The 17,418-nt window shown below is 43.9% G+C and overlaps 1 protein-coding gene across 1 annotated transcript in view; it reads right to left on the reverse strand.

Annotated features, from left to right (window-relative positions):
* Positions 1-17,418, reverse strand: part of LOC106639837 (paired box protein Pax-6) — a 127,608-nt gene that overhangs the window by 48,503 nt on the left and 61,687 nt on the right. Inside the window, exons 3-4 of the mRNA XM_089596172.1 lie at positions 5,548-5,731; positions 4,753-4,933 (exon numbers count right to left, since the gene is read on the reverse strand). Coding sequence (XP_089452298.1) covers positions 4,753-4,933; positions 5,548-5,731 — 365 coding nt within the window. The remainder of the gene's footprint in view (positions 1-4,752; positions 4,934-5,547; positions 5,732-17,418) is intronic.

A 17,418-nucleotide genomic window follows, 5' to 3' on the forward strand; every position in this document is an offset into this window, starting at 1 on the left:
ACGAGGTTTTTCTTCTTTTGATTGGTAAACTATACATTATAGTGATTGCGCGATGGCAATGATTTTCGTGGTCGTTGAATGGATTTTTGATTAGGATCGTAAATTTTTCGTACGCATCGACACTATGGAGAGCACCCATTGGAGCAATTGGTTTAGGGTTGAGCAGATGTACTGCAATGAAATCAACAATTAGAGAAGAGAAGGAGAAGAAAATCCGGAAACAAGAACAGAATGTGCACGCAAAGGAGAGTACAGGACATGTAGAGGGACGTATGGAATCGCTGTCGTTGCCGCTTCGAGGATCGGCATTGTTGTGGTCGCACCATATAAAACGGGGTGTCTCGTCTCCATGGAATTCGGACGTATCGGACTATCGAGAAATTCAATGCGAGAGTACAGTCGAAACTGACTGTGAAAATAGTGTACCTCCCAGTAACAGAATTATGTACATCCATTTGTACGGAAACAACTATAAGGCGTCATTTTGAGTCAACAAATAATGAAACGAAATTCAAGTACGATCAGCAAACAAAAACAATTCTACCTATAAATGAAGAGTGAAAAAAATGCATACACGTGTACACAAAAGGTGGGAAAGGAAAAATCGTCGCTCGTGGCTCATATCGCGAAGAACAAAGGGGAAGCAGTGATCGGTTGCCGCGCCAAAACTCCCCGGAAGGAGCGGATGAAAGAGAGAGAAACGACGGCGCGAATTCAGTGGTGCGAGTAAACCAATAACGCGTCCGTCCCATACACATATAGTGGGTATAGGTGTGCGGAGCCACGAAGCCACACCTACACGTGACGCCCGTCTATGCCAAATTTAAATCCAGTGCGGTGTGGAACACGCGACTCATATATACATATATGCATACGATACATATACAATACGATGGGGAGTGAAAAGGCCGTTGCTCTACTTCGATATATTTATACTCTGTGGGGCTTGTGCGTATCCGTGTAGCTGCGGATTTGACACGCCATTAGATGCGGGAGTACAGATGGAAAATCATTTTATCCGACGCCTCTTTCGGCCCTACACATGATGGGGCTCAAACGTTCTTTCTTCCTTTTGTTGTTGCTTTATATATTTATACATAGACACCAACGCCATGAAAATTAGAAGTTGAGCAGTTTTGGATTTATCCTGGCTCGAGTTGGGGTACTTTGCGGGCACGGCGATTGATTGCAAAATAATCAGTCCTCCAGTAGATGTACTTGTACAGAGATGACCCATTGTACCGATCAACGGATAAGTACGATTGGGGCACGGATGGTTGTTCAATATCATTAATCACCAGCCAATCGTTTATTTACATATACAACCCATTACTTGGTTGTTGTAATGAAATAAAAATGGCACAAGTCCCACGTGCGCACTGACATATTACACACACGGTATGGGTGAGTGCGTCTGCATAAATATGTATTCTACGGTCGACTTTGCATTTCCTCGAGTTTTCACGATTATGTATGAGAAAAAAAAAAAAAAAAGAAAAAAAGAAAGGTAAAATTGTCTCTGCCAAGCTCGATTCGAATGACCCACAATCCACGGCACGTACGAACGGAGAAGGAAAAACAATAGATAGGTAGGCAGGGAATAAGTAAATGCACGATAGCGGAGAGGAGAGTAAGACGACTCGTTCCTCCGGGAAAGGCAGGCGCAGACTGTCAGAGAAAGAGAGAGAGAGAAGTTCAGCCGAAGAAGTTCCATCTCCTCCTTGGGGGGTGGGGGGGATGGGAATTGAATTTGACGACATTACAATAAAGGGGGTAATGTCGGAGAATAATGAAATTTCCTCCAATCACCGAGCGGCCGACTGTTCTCCGTCCATACGTACATGTATACATTATATATATATACACATTTATATACTTATACGCTACTCATCGTGTTTTCTTTGCCTCGATAGTGGTTTTCTTCTTCTTTTTCTTCCGCTCAGGTTGGAAACGACGCACAGATCGCGAGTCGACTGCGGAGCTGAGTAAAAAATCTCATCGTCTCGGTTCATCATTACTTATATTTTTTTTTTTTTTTCTTTTTTTCATTCGCATCGGATGAAAATAACGCAAGTACCGAGTGCGGTTCATTCAGTCACAGTCTCTGTGCCAACAGGAGGGTCATCATAGCTAATTAGCGCGTCGGTCATATAAATGTAGAATCAAGTATGGCGACGCGAAACAAAAGAAACGCCCCCAAGGAGCGTCAAGCCTTTCTTATACACGGTGCATAATATATATGGTGTGTTGGTAACTGTATACTATATACAGCACAGTGGGGGCAGCCGGACGATTAAATTAAAGATTATCGCATTTCAGCGGGCAAAGAAAAAAGAAGCGGGCAAAGGGTGAGGGAAGAAAAAGGAGAAGAAGAAGAGGCGAGAAAGTAATTCCGCGGCGGGCCGGGGCGTAATGGAATATTACACGGGCCATTAAAGAAACGTTAATCTTGGCCACAACAAGTTCAGAAGCCCCGGCAACTCCCCTTGTACTTACTCCTTTAGCTTTGCTTTCCCCAAAGGTGATGGGCGGGCGTTTGAGCTGTACACTGTATATATACGTACGCGCGAGGAGCGAAAGCTTTGATCCTTTCTCTCTCTTTCTCTCTCTTGGCTTGCCTTCGGGGAGGGACTCTTGCTTGTTTGTGCGTGTATACCTACACTGCGCCATAAGAGGGAAATCTCCTCGCGGCTAATTTGTTGGCGCGGACGCGGCAGCTAACTTACTTTACTTTGCCCCCGTGATGCTGCTGATGTTGACGCGGTCGAGGAGAACGGTGTATAGCCGAGGGCGCGTCTTTTGTTCGTTTCTGGGTGTTATGGTGGGTCTCGGTGGGGAGTTTTTCTTTTGACGTGTTTCTTTCTTTTTTTTTTTTTTTTTTTTTTATAATAAAAGAACCGACGACGAGGGAGGAGTTATTAGTTTTTTTCCTCCCTGGTGCTCTAGAGGATTATGCTGATTGAGTTAAATTTTCGTACCAAACTCGTGTTTGAGGATTGGGAAAACTGTTAATCAATAAAAAATAAATAAAATAAAACTCTCACTCTTTCGTCAGAGATAGATGGTACGACGCTCGAGTGAAAAAAAAAAAAAAAAAAAAAAAAAAAAGAAAGATCAAGTTTAAGGTTGTATCGAAAGATAAGCTTAAAAGTCAATTACTCCGGCAAGTATAAAATCTCGCGGAGTTTGCACACTTCGAAACCATTACTCGAGAAGGAGCAGAGCTGGGGTTGGGGGGGGGGAGGTAGGGACGAAAGAATCTCAGCTTTGCCTTCTCATGCCTCTTCTGGCTCTCGAGTGTACGTGTATACACATATATACCGTGGGGTGGCGCGTGTGGATGTATGGGTACGCAGATGGGCTGGGGGGAGGGGAAAGGAGCGTGCGATATAAGGGAAAGACAGACGGGTGGCGTATAAGATGAGTTTAGAGCTCGCGACCCTCCCTCGCGCGCGAAGGAAACTTTTATAAGAGGTGCCGAAGGGGGAAAAGAAGAAGAAGGAAGGGACCCCTTAACCAGCGTTTATTGGACGCATGCAAATATCCATGGCAACGCCGTTTCTTTTTTGCTTTGCTCAGCTTTGCTCTCTTCCTCTTCCGTAGGCGTGTGTGGGAGAAAGAAAAAAAAAAAAAAAAAAAAAGAATTTTCCAGAGACACTAGATAGAGAGATTTTCGAAAATGTTCACCGGTAAAGTCACGCTTATGAGTTTCAAAAAAAAAAGAAAACTTCTTTCATTACCTCAACAAAAGCAGATTGGAAAAAAAGACTTCGTTGTAAGGTATTACACTAACCGGATCATGTCTGACTGCCGTGTGTAAACTGCGGCACGGGTTAATCAAGCGCGAGACAGCAATTTAACCCGAATCCTCTCACAATACAAAAGGAAAAAAAAAAAAAAAAAAGAAAAAGAACGAGTCCCAGAGTGTACACAAACACAAAGACAAAACCATCGATGCGCGGAAAAGCAGCTGTAATTAGCTCCCTCGCGTGATGACATTACCTGTTCCGCCCGCGCACGTTGTACCTCTGTAAGTATAATGTACACAATGCCGAAAGGGCTGAAAACGCCCCGCAGCAGCGAGAAAGCGACAACTCAGTCAACACACCGGCAAGTGGCTCGATCGGCACCCCCGATTCCACAAAAGGTACGACTCAACGCCACGCGCCGCTATTTTTTTTTTCTTTTTTCATATCATCAATCTCGTTCTTATAGCACTCTTTTTTTTACTCGAAACAGGCTCTCTTGGTGCTTCTTCATTGGGACACCGGAGCGAGGAGCAAACGATATTTTTTTACTCTCCACGGGGGAGGTTGAGGTGTGTGCAGCCATATCCTTTTTTCCTCTTCACCCACAGATACGTGTATACGTACACACACACACACTGGCTCATTCTTTTTGTCGTTGCTGTTTTGTCTCGCTGGGAGATATTGTATACAAAAGCTGGACGATGACAATGACGACTTGCACATGTACATAGGTATATTTATACACACGTAAATATACGAACAGAGACACGGGGGGTCGATGTGTTGGGGACGAGGGTGTAAAGAGAAAAGGGTACTGGCAGTGGTGAATGACACACGCGCATGATACGTGCGTGTGTGCATGTTTTTCGCGGTGGATGAATTTCCGAGGGTGTCAATTAGTCGATCCTGCGTGTATCGGCTGGGCTTTTATCACCCACTCGGATATATATATATATATATGTTTTACCAAAGGTTAAAATGATGATGGTTTGAATAAACTCACGCTCGGTATGTTGTCGTTGGAGCAGACGCCCTCCTGCAGCAAGCGATCCCGAATTTCCCAGGCGAAAATCGAGGGGCACTCCTGCTTGTACAAGGATATTTTGTTGACCACCTCGGCCGTCGCGACCCGGGGCTTGCTACCGCCGATCGCTCTTGGCCTTATCGAGCCCGTCTCATAGTACCTGCAACAATAGACACAAATTTTCATTAAACATCCTTTTTTTTTTTTCTTCTTCTTTCTTCTACATTTGATCGTTTTAAACACGAATACAATTAAAAAAAAAAAAAAAAAAAGATATAAAAGATCGGTATATTATAAGTATATCGGCAAGTACCGCGTGACTTGTTATTTTTTCCCTCGAATGAAAATTCAGTATGAACAAACAAAAATGTCACACCTTGCAAACGAAGGTTTTTTCACGACCGAAAAATAGAGAGATCGGGGACGAGCCGAGAGGTTTCCACGTAACGCGTGTGAAACGTATAAATTATACGGCCGATTATTATTCCGTCGAACGCGACAGCCCCGTGAAAGAACATAATATACCCGAGAATCCCTCCCGAAAGAAGAGAAGAAGAAGAAGAAGAAGAAGAGTCTCTGGCACGCATGTAGTGTATAGACTCGAGTGGCCGACCAAGAAGTTACGACTTTTCGAAGCGTGAATGAGGAGACGGACGTTCGGTGAATCGAGGGTAGGTATGTATTTTCTTTTTCTCACGGACTCGCGCGACACGACACGTATATATACTTATATATGTATGGTGTGAAGAACGATGCACAGCGTGGCGGACCAACCTGCCGAGGATCTTGGAGACGCAGCCGTTGCTGACCTGGAGGATGCGTGAGATGTCGCAGGGCCGGGCGCCCGAGTGGGCCAGTTCGACGATTTTTTGGCGAGTCGAGTCGGGCAGGGGCCTACCACCGACAAAGACGCCGCCGAGCTGGTTGACCCCGCTGTGACCTGTAATCATGTCGTAATCTGCCCTCAGAACATTTCAAACAGACTGCTCGCTACTATCATTGTCGTGGGCTTTGTTATTTCGTTATATTCCATATATGCATTGGGAAGAAAAGGTATTATTTTACAAAATGATAGAGTCAAAGTGAAAAGACGGGTGACGCCGGTGAAAGGATAAATGTTTCCTAAACAGGCATAATCGAGCGACAAGATACGCATGTATATGTGACCGTATCAGCTCGAGTACTTTTTTCTTCCCTTTCTTCCAGTATCTCTGTCTCTGCAGGGAACTACTCCTCCATAGAATCGGGCCAATAAATCACAAATATACATTTTTCTCTGGCCTTTTCCTTTTCCCCTATAATATACACTCCATCCAACAGAGAGAGAGCACGTACGCAAGTATAAAAAAAAAAGGACACGAAACGGCGCGGTAGAAGGGGAGGGGGGTGGGTTTTCAAGGGGTTCGACTTTTCTTTTCTCGAGAGAGGTGGCGGAGGATATTCCACCGTAGATAAGCTCCGTCTCATTGTGCAAGTGACAAGTCCCGCGAAAGCGAGAATCAACCTTTTCTTCCACCGCCCTCTTGGTATCCATACCCTTTGTCCAAAGACACGTTAAAAAGAAAAGGCTGTCGACTATTTTATACTCGGGTGTGGAAAAGACTTTTTGGACCATCGTTGGCTTTCTTCTTCTTTTTCTTTTTTTTTTTTAAATTAATACACAAAAACAAAAGAAAATTAAAGAAAAACAGTTGATATAATATAATCATACAGTACTCTGACAATGCATTTCGAGTGAATTTTTGTTCTCCCTCCCTTCGATGATTCCTGGATCACCCAGGGCCCTTTACCCTGCACTCCCTCCCACGTACTCGGGACATTCACAGCTGGATATCTCCTCCCGAGCCTATGAATGGGAATACATTATCACCCGTGTCGAGGAGAGCACGAGCTTATGATGTATGGGCCAATTTTTCGTGTGACCATTCGTTTCGCTTGTACTACGGATTATGCAAGAAAATGACTGTAGAGCGACTCTAGATTTTTATGAGGGTGAGAATCAATCAAGGTTTCGACGAATCGTTACGCGCAACGTTCATACTCAGTAGCACAAAAATGATGAAGGAAAAGTCACGAAAAACTTGGTCGTCGGCACGTATAACAGTATAACTTATACATATTGCGGGCCGATCGAATAAATAACGATCGCACGCGACGCGGCTGCAGATTCACGAGCCATTTGTCGTATACTTGCATTCCTGTTTCTCTTTTTCTCCCTCGCGCGCCAATAAATTAATCACCATCCCAACGCTCACAGATGCATACAAATATACACACGCACGCATCCCGTGTCCCTATATATATAGTACGACATCCCCGAAACTCTGGCGTGTCGTACAAGGGCGGCCGCCGTTGTTGGTTAGCTTTCGCATTTAGCAGTCGAGGGTATTTTGGGAAAATTTATCGCGCGTGTACAGTACGTACGTATACCTTGTACGTACACGGGCACCTAGTAGTCGCGTGTCGACAAAAGCTTCACGCTCGATTGACTCTCCCTCTCTCTTTCTCTCTTTAACGATCGAAAAAAGGTACACAACAACAATGTATACATGGTATAACATGTAGGATGGACAGATAGGGCAGAGGGCCAAGGAAAGCGCGCGACACCGCGTGGCCCTCTCCGATGCTTCCTGCGCTGCTCCCGATAGATGACGCATTACGGGGATTTCGGAAAAGGCAAGGACAGGCCTATTTGTTAACATGATCTCTTTCTCTCTCTCTCTCTCTGTTGTGCTCTTTGTAATATACCCATATACTTTCAATGACTGTTTCTTGTACTGCACAATATGATACCTCGGAACCCTTGATGCAGAGGAGATTTTTATTCGCGGACAAACAATATGTACAAGTTTCTATATAATTGCATTGGGTTATTTGTTAAATACATACGTCGTAATCCCACCTCGTACGAAAGAAAAACAAGATATCGGCGTTTGATCAACGCTACCGTGACTTCACCCCCTTCGTGTAGCGATCAGATACGATATAACACACATATCCTGTAGCGAAGCCGTCATAATTCGATAGCCCAACACTGTATATGTGAGCCCCGGACTCCGATACGTAGTTGCAAGGTATTGTACCCACAAGTGCTAAGCACCTGGTCCAACAGAGAGACGCAATGTACACGTAGGAATATATACTCAACCATCATCCACATGCGTTCATATGTGTACATGTACGTATACGACACTGTCAAAATTTGCTCTGCTACTTTGGGTACCTCCTGTGCAAACATATGCGCGTAGGAGGTGTACGTATAGCTATACGCCGTTATACGGAAGGGAGCAACGAATGGCACGTACAGTGTGTAATTTTGCTCGTATGTTGGTCGTACTAAAAGTCTACAGTTAAGTCCGATGGAAATATACTGGGCGGTTGTCGAAACAATTTCCATCAGATAAGTATAAGCTACGATCAAGTACCGAAACTTTTCAGCACTGATGTTGACCATCGCGGGTTAAATCGAGATCCAGTATTCATTGGCCATATTGTATACGTTTGCCGTAACGAGAAAAACTGAAACGCCAAGTCTCGCGCGTCTAGGCAGTCCAACGTTCACGCTCAAGTGGGAGTAGTCTTTTGTACTTAAAACACGAGCTCGTAGCGGCGGGAAAGGAGAATTGAACGCGCGCGCGGACGACAAAAGACGGAGAGGTGCACATAGGCAGCGTCGAGGTTGTACGCGTATATATATATATATATATATATATATATATATATATATATGCCATAATGTATATTGTACGGTTGGTCGGGACTTCATTAAGTCCGATTCCGGGCTGGGGGACATCGTGGGCACCCTTTGTAATTTGTCGCCCGCGCCGTACATACCGAAGGGACGGGGACTTGATAATGGGGTGGATGTCGAGGGTGACGAGAGGGAAAAGGGGTTATATACCCAAAGAGAGAGAGAGAGGACTGGATTTATGAAGACTCGGAGAGAATGCTTGGCTCTTTACGCCGCTCGTGTTAATTAGGCTTCGGGGATTAACTGGTTTCTGTGTTGTTGTTTTCCTCGACTGCATAGATTTCGGACTTGCGGACCTTTTTTGGCCTTTTTTCCAGTTGGACATAGATATTTACGGTAAATTCAAATTGAAAGGAGATCGGTTGATTTTTTTTTTTTTTTTTTTTTTTTTTTTACGACACCAAAGAAACGAAAGGACAATCGGATCAAGGTCCGCGGAGACGCTGGATGAAACTCATATGTGCTTAATCGAACCTGATGGCGATGCTCATTCGTTGAGCGACCAAACCGTGCGCGAAGATCGAAAGTCGCGGTAGATAATTGTTCGCCATCTCAGCGGGTATTGTGGGCGCAGGTACTCGAGCTCGGCATTAAAATATATATATGGCACCGAAGAACAAAAGGAACAAATAAAAGACTCTGATATGCTATTGTGGTTGCAAATGATTACGTATACGCATGTACATACGCGATTAGATCAGGGTGATTGATTTCCAAGTGACATTTGCGTCGTCGTCTTTGCAATAGATGTACCGCCGGCTAATTACAAGTGACGTAGATCATTGAAGAATGTATTGTGATTTCGTTCGAGCTATCGTTTGTTTTCCAATTACGCAATACCCACGCGATACGTATACTTGCATCACGTGTGTCGCTGTGACACGCTAATTGAGCAAATGGTAAACTCGGTAAATTGGTATGGTCATCGTCATCGAGATGACACCCCAAAACTATAGGATCGACTAACTGTAACTCAAGAATTTACCGGCAGCTGACGTAAGTGTACACGCGCTCGAAAAAAAGCAAAGCAAAGCGAATCCAATAAAACGCTCCCTTACCGCGCGTTTCCGTAAATAGCGCCGAGACAGACTGTCGCAAGTAAAGCATGGAAAAAAAAGGAGGAAAAAGAGACGAAAAGGAAAACCTCGGAGGAGAGCAAACATCGGCTCTTCCTTGGTCGCAAAGCTCAACGCGCCGATGCAGGTACACAAGGGCTCTCTCCCCTGGGGTGAGCGCCTCGATCGTCGTCGACAGCTCCACGTCGTCGCCTCCCTTTTTTTTTTTTTTTTTTTTTTTTCCTTCTTTTTCCCCTTTTTTTTCATCCCATCTTTGCCAAGCGAGTAACTACTTGCCGCAGGAGGCTTTTCCCCGCGTGCGATTGCTCTAATTGTCGAATCAACTGTTTCCCTCCTCCAGAGCGGGCGCAACTGGTACGGTTACTGACTGCTGGAAAAAAAAAAAAAAAAAAAAAAAAAAAACAGTGTCGCGCACGAGTAGAGAGAAAAACTCAAAAGAGAGCGAGGCACAAAGGAGCGGGCAATCGTATTAATAACATAATAGAACCGACCGCAGAAAAGAAGGGCTATCCATTTCTCTACCGAGAGAGGCTGTCACCCATATATATATACGTCGAAGCACAGAGAGAGAGAGAGAGAGAGAGAGAGAGAGAGGAAAGAAGTTTGTGTGTATAGAGGCTCGGCAGATGCCCTCCTCTTCCCCTCACCCTATCCAGAGGATTTACAGAGTGTCGGCCAACACGGGGGTGTCTATTATGTATAAGCTGTGAAACCAGCTCTGCAATCTTGCACCGTACACCCCCGCTCGTTTTTTTTACGGATATTGTATCATGGTCCTCGTGACGGCGATTAGCCTTGATATGGGTCGTATCGCGTGTTTTTGGCGAATTTTCGGGGTAACCACGAGAGAGCCCCAAAGGCGAGGGATGAACGATTAGCAGTGCTGCCAAGACTTCTTCTGTATATTACTCGTGCACCCCTATATTTATGCATAGACAGATACATGTATATGTATACACTCGCACAATACCGGGCCCACAATGAAATACGAGGATCATCGTCCTCGGCAATTTCCGAGCTAAGGAGAGAGAGAGAGAGAGAAAAGGAAAAAAAAAAAAATCAATCATAGCTTGTATGGTGCAACAACGACGGGGTGTATATAAGTATATGGGTCCTCGGCGACGATAAATTCTCTCTGGCGGTACACACTCGTACACCCTCTTGTGTCCGCGTACACGTATACCAAAGGTCGGAGGGAAGAAAGGAGCCTTTTTGTCGTATGGCATGTCATTCGCCGTTTTTCTCTCGGAAGCGTCGAAAGACTCGTCGCTCTCGCGCGGGGGCCAAGTATTAATACACAGCGAATACTTACGAGTCGGGTAATTTATGAGATTGGCTTTGACACACGCGCGCGTCTGGGTACGGGACAGCATTTTTCTCTCCAAGGAAGACCGAGCGATGGAGTCCTGCGTGTGTGTATGTATACTTGTACGAGTTGGGCGGAGCTCTATGTGTGTCCAAATCGTCGGCCGCTACCGTAGGGGGATATTATATGCTTTTGTATGTAATACAGCGGACGCTCGAGTGTCTCGCTGTCTGTATGTAGCGTCGCTCATGTCTCTCTTTCTTTCATTTTTTTTTTTTTTTTTTTTTTTCCATATCCAGGCTTTTCTTGTCGATTTTCGGGTTTTTATGAGGGTATACACGCGGTAACGCGTCGAGGGCCATAATCCGAGACTGCTCGGGAATCCAGCTTGGATGTGGATTTTCGGTGCTATAGGCTGTTCGTTGATCGTCAGCGTGGAATCTCGGGGGCTTACAATAATTCTGGTGCTCGGATTAAACATGAGAGTGGAAAACGAAATGACATCGATTGTAAAACACCAGTTGGTTGTGAATTAAGTATATTTGGAAATGACGATGCAGTGCTGCGAGTACAGTTTCATAAGAGCAACGAAATCCCAATCGATCGGCAAAATGAAGTGATTTTTACACCTACATCGGTCGATATTGAACATTCACACCTATACACTCACGCACAGACAGCGGAAGAAAAAAAAAAAAAAGGTGCGTTTCGAGGATATTTGCCAATATATTGAAAGAGCAAAAGATAAATGACGTCGATCGGGGGAGAACATAACGAGATAAAAAGCCGGGACAATGTAGCTCATGGGTACAAAGAGATATGTATTATATGGCTGTGTGTGCATGTAATATCTCCTACATATATACCTGTAGTCATCGCGATGCCGGGCAAAGATGACATGACGAGGGTACATGGAGCCGTGTTGCAACTGACCACCGCAGCTACATAGGTATATATAGCACCGTGTTTCTGGCCTTGTTCTTTATTTTCCTCCCTTTCTCGATTTTCAAGAGGGTCAGAGAGGAGCCAAAACTGCATACGCGCGGAGAAAAGAAGCGAAACAGAGGGGGTGGAGGGGGAGAGACGAAGAAAGGCGGCAACAATAATCCTAATGTCCTCATTGTTGCGGACGTGTTTTGAAAATGAGATGTATCCCCGTTGGTTGTGTTGAACCTATATGTGTGTGTTGTACATTGAGAGGGAGCACGGAAAAGTGGAGTGTCATGCGCGCGCGTCCCCATACAATGCGGGGAGCTCCATATATAATATATACACACACCGTAAAGTGTTCGAGTATTTTTGTTGTCGGTGTTTCCTGCTCGTTTTCCTATATGCGTGAACACTACAAGCTCGCGTTATTATACTCGTGAGATATAATATAAAGATGAGCGAGGGAGAGATGATGATGAAAAAAAAAAAAAAAAAAAGGTGTGCTCTCCGACAGTTATTAGCATTATTAATGACTCCCTGGCTGACGGATCGTTTTTCCCTTTTTGGTCTCGTATTATATTTTCACATGTAGACTGGATGACTTGTTACCCAGTGGTAGTGGATTCTCATCTCGAGTTTGGCGAGTAAATTTTTTTTTTTTTTTTTCTCATTCATTGGCAAACCCACACCCTATTGCAGTACAATAGTATGGAGATAAGCAAAAGTCGCGGGGGGGTGTAAAGATTCTACGAGATTATAAAAAAAAATGTTGGGTCAACTGGAGTAGATTATCGTGCCCGCGTCGCCAGAGATTTTCGTTATTCGCCCTCGAGTAAGCGGACGCACTGGGGGGAAAAAAAAATAATCGGAGCGTGACCCGGGAGTGGGGACATCCGAGCAAATCCTTGGGAATCTCGACCGGATCGAGTTATCCAATTATACCAGTGGTTAAAGATACGGAACGGAAAAGATGCTTGTACTTACCCACATACCTCGACGTTTCAGTTTTTTTGTTTGTTTTTTTTTTCCTATCTCCATTTTTGTACTTGTCGTCCCTTGTGTGGGAGGGTTGACGTGGTCGTGTATTTCTTAAAAATAGGGAAAATAAACGAGTTTAAAACTTGGCTTTTGATTAAAATCGATAACACTGTTCTGGTATGTTGTGTTGTAGCTCCTCGAAAAAGCCTACCCCAATATTTTCCACGAAGCGTCATCGAACTCTATTTTCCTGCGATAGCAGCTCAGGCTAGGCAAGAAAAACCAACATACCTATCTACGAAACACCACCGATAAGTAAAGAAAGAAAGAAAGAAAAAAAAAAAAACCCTCGGATATGTGTGTACAAACTGGTTCTGGCTGTGCTTTGGACATCGGAACGCCGGTAGCGCGACAACCCTGTGTATGTGTATATACTTATATGTTCTGTTTTCCTCTAATGTATATAAATATATGTATCTATAAACCTTTAGCCAGAGAGACCGAAAAAAGGCTCGGAAAAAACGAAAGCAGGAAAGAAAAAACACGCACACACACGACGAGAGACACAAGCAAAAAACTTATCAAGAGCAGAGAGAGAGAGAGAGAGAGAGAGAGAGAGAGAGAGGGACCAGCCTCGGCGAGCCAGCGCATGTACAAAGAGCAGCCTCGTAAATGCGTTATTCCGCGCCAACGGACACGTCAGAGCCGCTTCTCCTCCCTTGCATACAGCGCAGACAAGAAGGACACGAGCTCCATACATCCCTCCCTCTCTGCGTGTATATATATATATATATGTGTGTGTGTGTTTTGGCGTGCAAGTCTTCTTGCTGCCGTACACACAAATAAGTATACGGGTGTGCACTGTGCACGTCGCGATCCTTTCCTCGACTGGGCCCTGTATATTATAGGTACACGGTACACTATGGCTGTCTCTCGCGGGGCCAACGATGATGCACTGCAGCCCGTATAACCCAAGATTCCGAGATGACGACAGCGGTGATGTACTTATTTGCCCCACGACGAGCCCTCGGTTATCGAGTCTCGCATCTCTCGTTGATACGCGACGACGAACAAGGGTGGAGATAACGTTACGGCCATTCGCGCGTGTCCGATAGTTCGGACGTTCGCGACTCGCGTATAGGGAACGCGCGATGACACTTTACGATAGCTACATTTCTCCTTCTCTTTGACATATTTACTCGACATGAACATTACTTATGTGTACATCATCATTTTTCTTACTTACCCCCTCCCCCGAGGGTACTATTTGCAATGTACATCGAAGAAATTTTAATGAATCGGCTTTGCCGCGTTCATGCGAGACTTTGTTAGATCAGTGCAAAGGATTCCCCCAAAAAAGGGATATATATACATGTACACAGTGCAGTGCGCGGATGAGATCAACCACCCCCACTATTATGCAGGAGGGAGTCTGACGTGTGCGAGCTAGCGATGAAACGATATAATTATACACGTACATATTAGCGGCTCTTGCGGTACGTCAGTTCACGTCAAACCTCCAGGGCATATATATATTATGTATCTGCGAGGCATATCTTAAGCTTGTGCTCTCTCTCTCTCTCTCTCTCTCTCTGGTACTGAATTTCCGACCACTTGGAATTTCGAGGCCTGAACTTGATCGGGGAGAAAACGGGATGTGGATGTACGTATGCCTCGCACAGGTATTACCGATCTACATGGTATATGTATGTAATATGCGCAAGACAAGACGTCCGGAATGTTGATGCAAAATTGAATTTCATCATCCACTGCTTGTGTATTGTGTTACGTACATAAGTGTGTAGATTATTGGGTTATTTTCACACAACTATACCATGTAGTACCGAACGATTGATTGGTAAATTAGTCATAAATTTCTCGATAAGCAATTAACCCAATTTTTTTTTTTTTTTTTTTTTTTTTTTTTTTTTCATACGATGTGTCAACCATCACGTACGTAAAAATACAAATGCATGCACACGCAAAAGCTTGACGGGCTGTCGAAGGAAGCGAGCGATCGATACTCACGTCTGTGCGTTTAACAAGTCGACAACATGTGTTCCGTGGCTTAATCCGCATTATCCGGGGGAACGGGAGACGGCAGACTCGGTGAAGTTGGTCGATACGTGTCAACGCTGTATATGCTGCCGAGTCCATCAAGATTTTATTATGTTATTGTACAAAAAAAAAAAAAAATTTGAAGACGAAATGTGGTTTGTACCAAAAGTCGTACGCGTATAGTTGTAACGGAGTGACAATTTGGTTACTGGTTGGAAAAAGGTTTTCACTTTGTTTTATTTATCTCTCAAATGAATGATCGAATATGCATGTAGGACGACGATAGACGAGCACAAAGTACTGAAGCATCGAGTCACGAAGGTGGCAAAAATGTGTACGAAAAACTTTTTGGTCATCAAGCCGTGAAAAAGAAAAAAATCAAATAAAATGGAAAAAAAAAAAAAAAAAAAAACAACGGGCACACAATTGTAAGGGTGAAAGTCAGCAAGACGTCACGTACGGCAAAAGAGAGAGAGAGAAAGAGCACAAGGTTATAGGTAACAGTGGGTCCATAGTATATATATGTAGGTATGGCCCGAAGCAGCTAGGCAGGGCCGCACAATTAAACGCATATATAGCATCGAACAATTAAGACTACCTTGCGCGCGCGTGCGAGAGCGCGACATTGCATGGGAATGTCAGCGGGGGTGCATACCTACATTGTACACATGTATACGTACGCGCAGTTCTCGCGTAATTAGACAAGGGCCGCTTTACAAGGATTTGTCGTCCGCAGGTATTGGAATGATCGGAGCCATGGGAATGACGACAACCTTCGTGTATATATGCATTGTACGCGTATGGGCGCAGGTATACACAATATATATGTATGCTCTGTAAGCGCGACCTTATTTTTACGGTGGACCGCAGTATAATATATACATACATACCCTATATGTATATGTGTACCTGTGTGAAGTACAGCCCTTGGAGAAAAGAGCTACGGGATATATACAGACCCCTGCCGAGGAGGGTTTCTTTGAGTATGTATATATAAGTATGCACGGAAAAAGGACCGAACAAAGCGACTTGTATATGTATAATATATACATAAATATACTCGACGTAGGTATAGGGTGTATAGGAAGCTACGCCGATGTTATAGCGCTAATTCGTGAGAGCAGGTAGTATAGATATATACCCAGCATTGCATGCCTATAGGTGTATGCGCTCGCACGACAGTACGGCAAGAGGTAAAAGAAGAGGTGGTGGCTCTCTCTAATGACTGTTTACGCGGCGAGCTGTTGGTTCAACCTCTCCATTGAGCGCGTAATCGCGCGTGCTTCATTCAATTTCGGCATCGCGTATCTGTATAACTGAGCAAGTAAATGCGCACCCATACATACGTCAATTACAATTGCAGGTTTGCTCGCGATTCGGTTGACGTGCCTATTTTATCCTTTGGCACGTGTCCTATATTTACATTAGTTTTATACAATATGCGGTCAAAGTTTCGTTGCTTATGATTATTATCGTTTATTCATTTGAGCTTGCTGCTGCTGTATCTCTGCAATATCCACTAATTTTCGTTGTTAAAAAAAAAAAGAAAAAAAAAATGTTTTTTTTTTTTTAGCACCTACTTCGTTGTTTGCTCTATTTACCATATACCTGTCGAGTGGTCTACCTTGTACTCTTGTCATTGATTTTTTTTTTCTATCTTTAAATTCCATTATTCATCATTTTACGTAATTTTTAAAAAATAATTTCTACTCGCCAATATCTTTTAATCAATAATTTGTATATCGTGTGCATTTCCATTTATAGACGTTTAAGAGTAACATTTTCATCACCCTTTCTTCCTTAAATCATGATTCTTCCTTACCATATCGTCAAACCAAAAGCATGTAACTTTTCACCTTCGAGTTTTTCATGGCAATTCTGCTGTACGCTGTACTAGTTCTTTTTCAATATATTTTCCACATAGTACGTACAGTGCGAGTACATGTGTGTAACTGTATCGTGGGGCGATCGATAATTCACGCACAAAGTGTATTTCAGTTTGTGTATGCGTGTGTACGGTATTATACGGTGAACGACACTCAGTAATGACTTCGGAAGACCTTGCGTCTCGGCCAGTGACCCGCTAATTCAATTATTACCTCTCCTGCTCGGACAATATATACACACCCAGCGGCTTAATTCCATCCAACTGTGCACATGTATATGTTTATACCCATACCTACCGGCTAGAAATGCTTGGGGAACTTATAAACCCCAGTTCGAAAATCCTTGTTCATTCGAACGCCATATTCCCGTGTTTTCTACGAACCAACTTCCCCGGCACAAGTTGGAGGGGCTATAACAATACTTGCGACGGATTACGTGATAGTTTCTTATCTTCTGTATCGCGTACACGTATAATATGTGTTGCTGCAAAGCGGCAAAGTACATGAGTCGAAATTTTTTTTTTTTTTTTTTTGATCTATAGAGAATGAGAGCGAGGATAAAAATATTTTCAAAAATTCCCAATCGTCGTTGAAACGGTAGTTAATGGCGCACGAAAGAAGAAGAAGAAGAAGTAAAAAGGAAAATAAACGATGTTTGAT

Source organism: Copidosoma floridanum, unplaced genomic scaffold (assembly GCF_036245765.1).
Source record: "Copidosoma floridanum isolate Cflo_tuat_1 unplaced genomic scaffold, Cflo_Japanese_pri ptg000030l, whole genome shotgun sequence".
NCBI lineage: Eukaryota > Metazoa > Arthropoda > Insecta > Hymenoptera > Encyrtidae > Copidosoma > Copidosoma floridanum.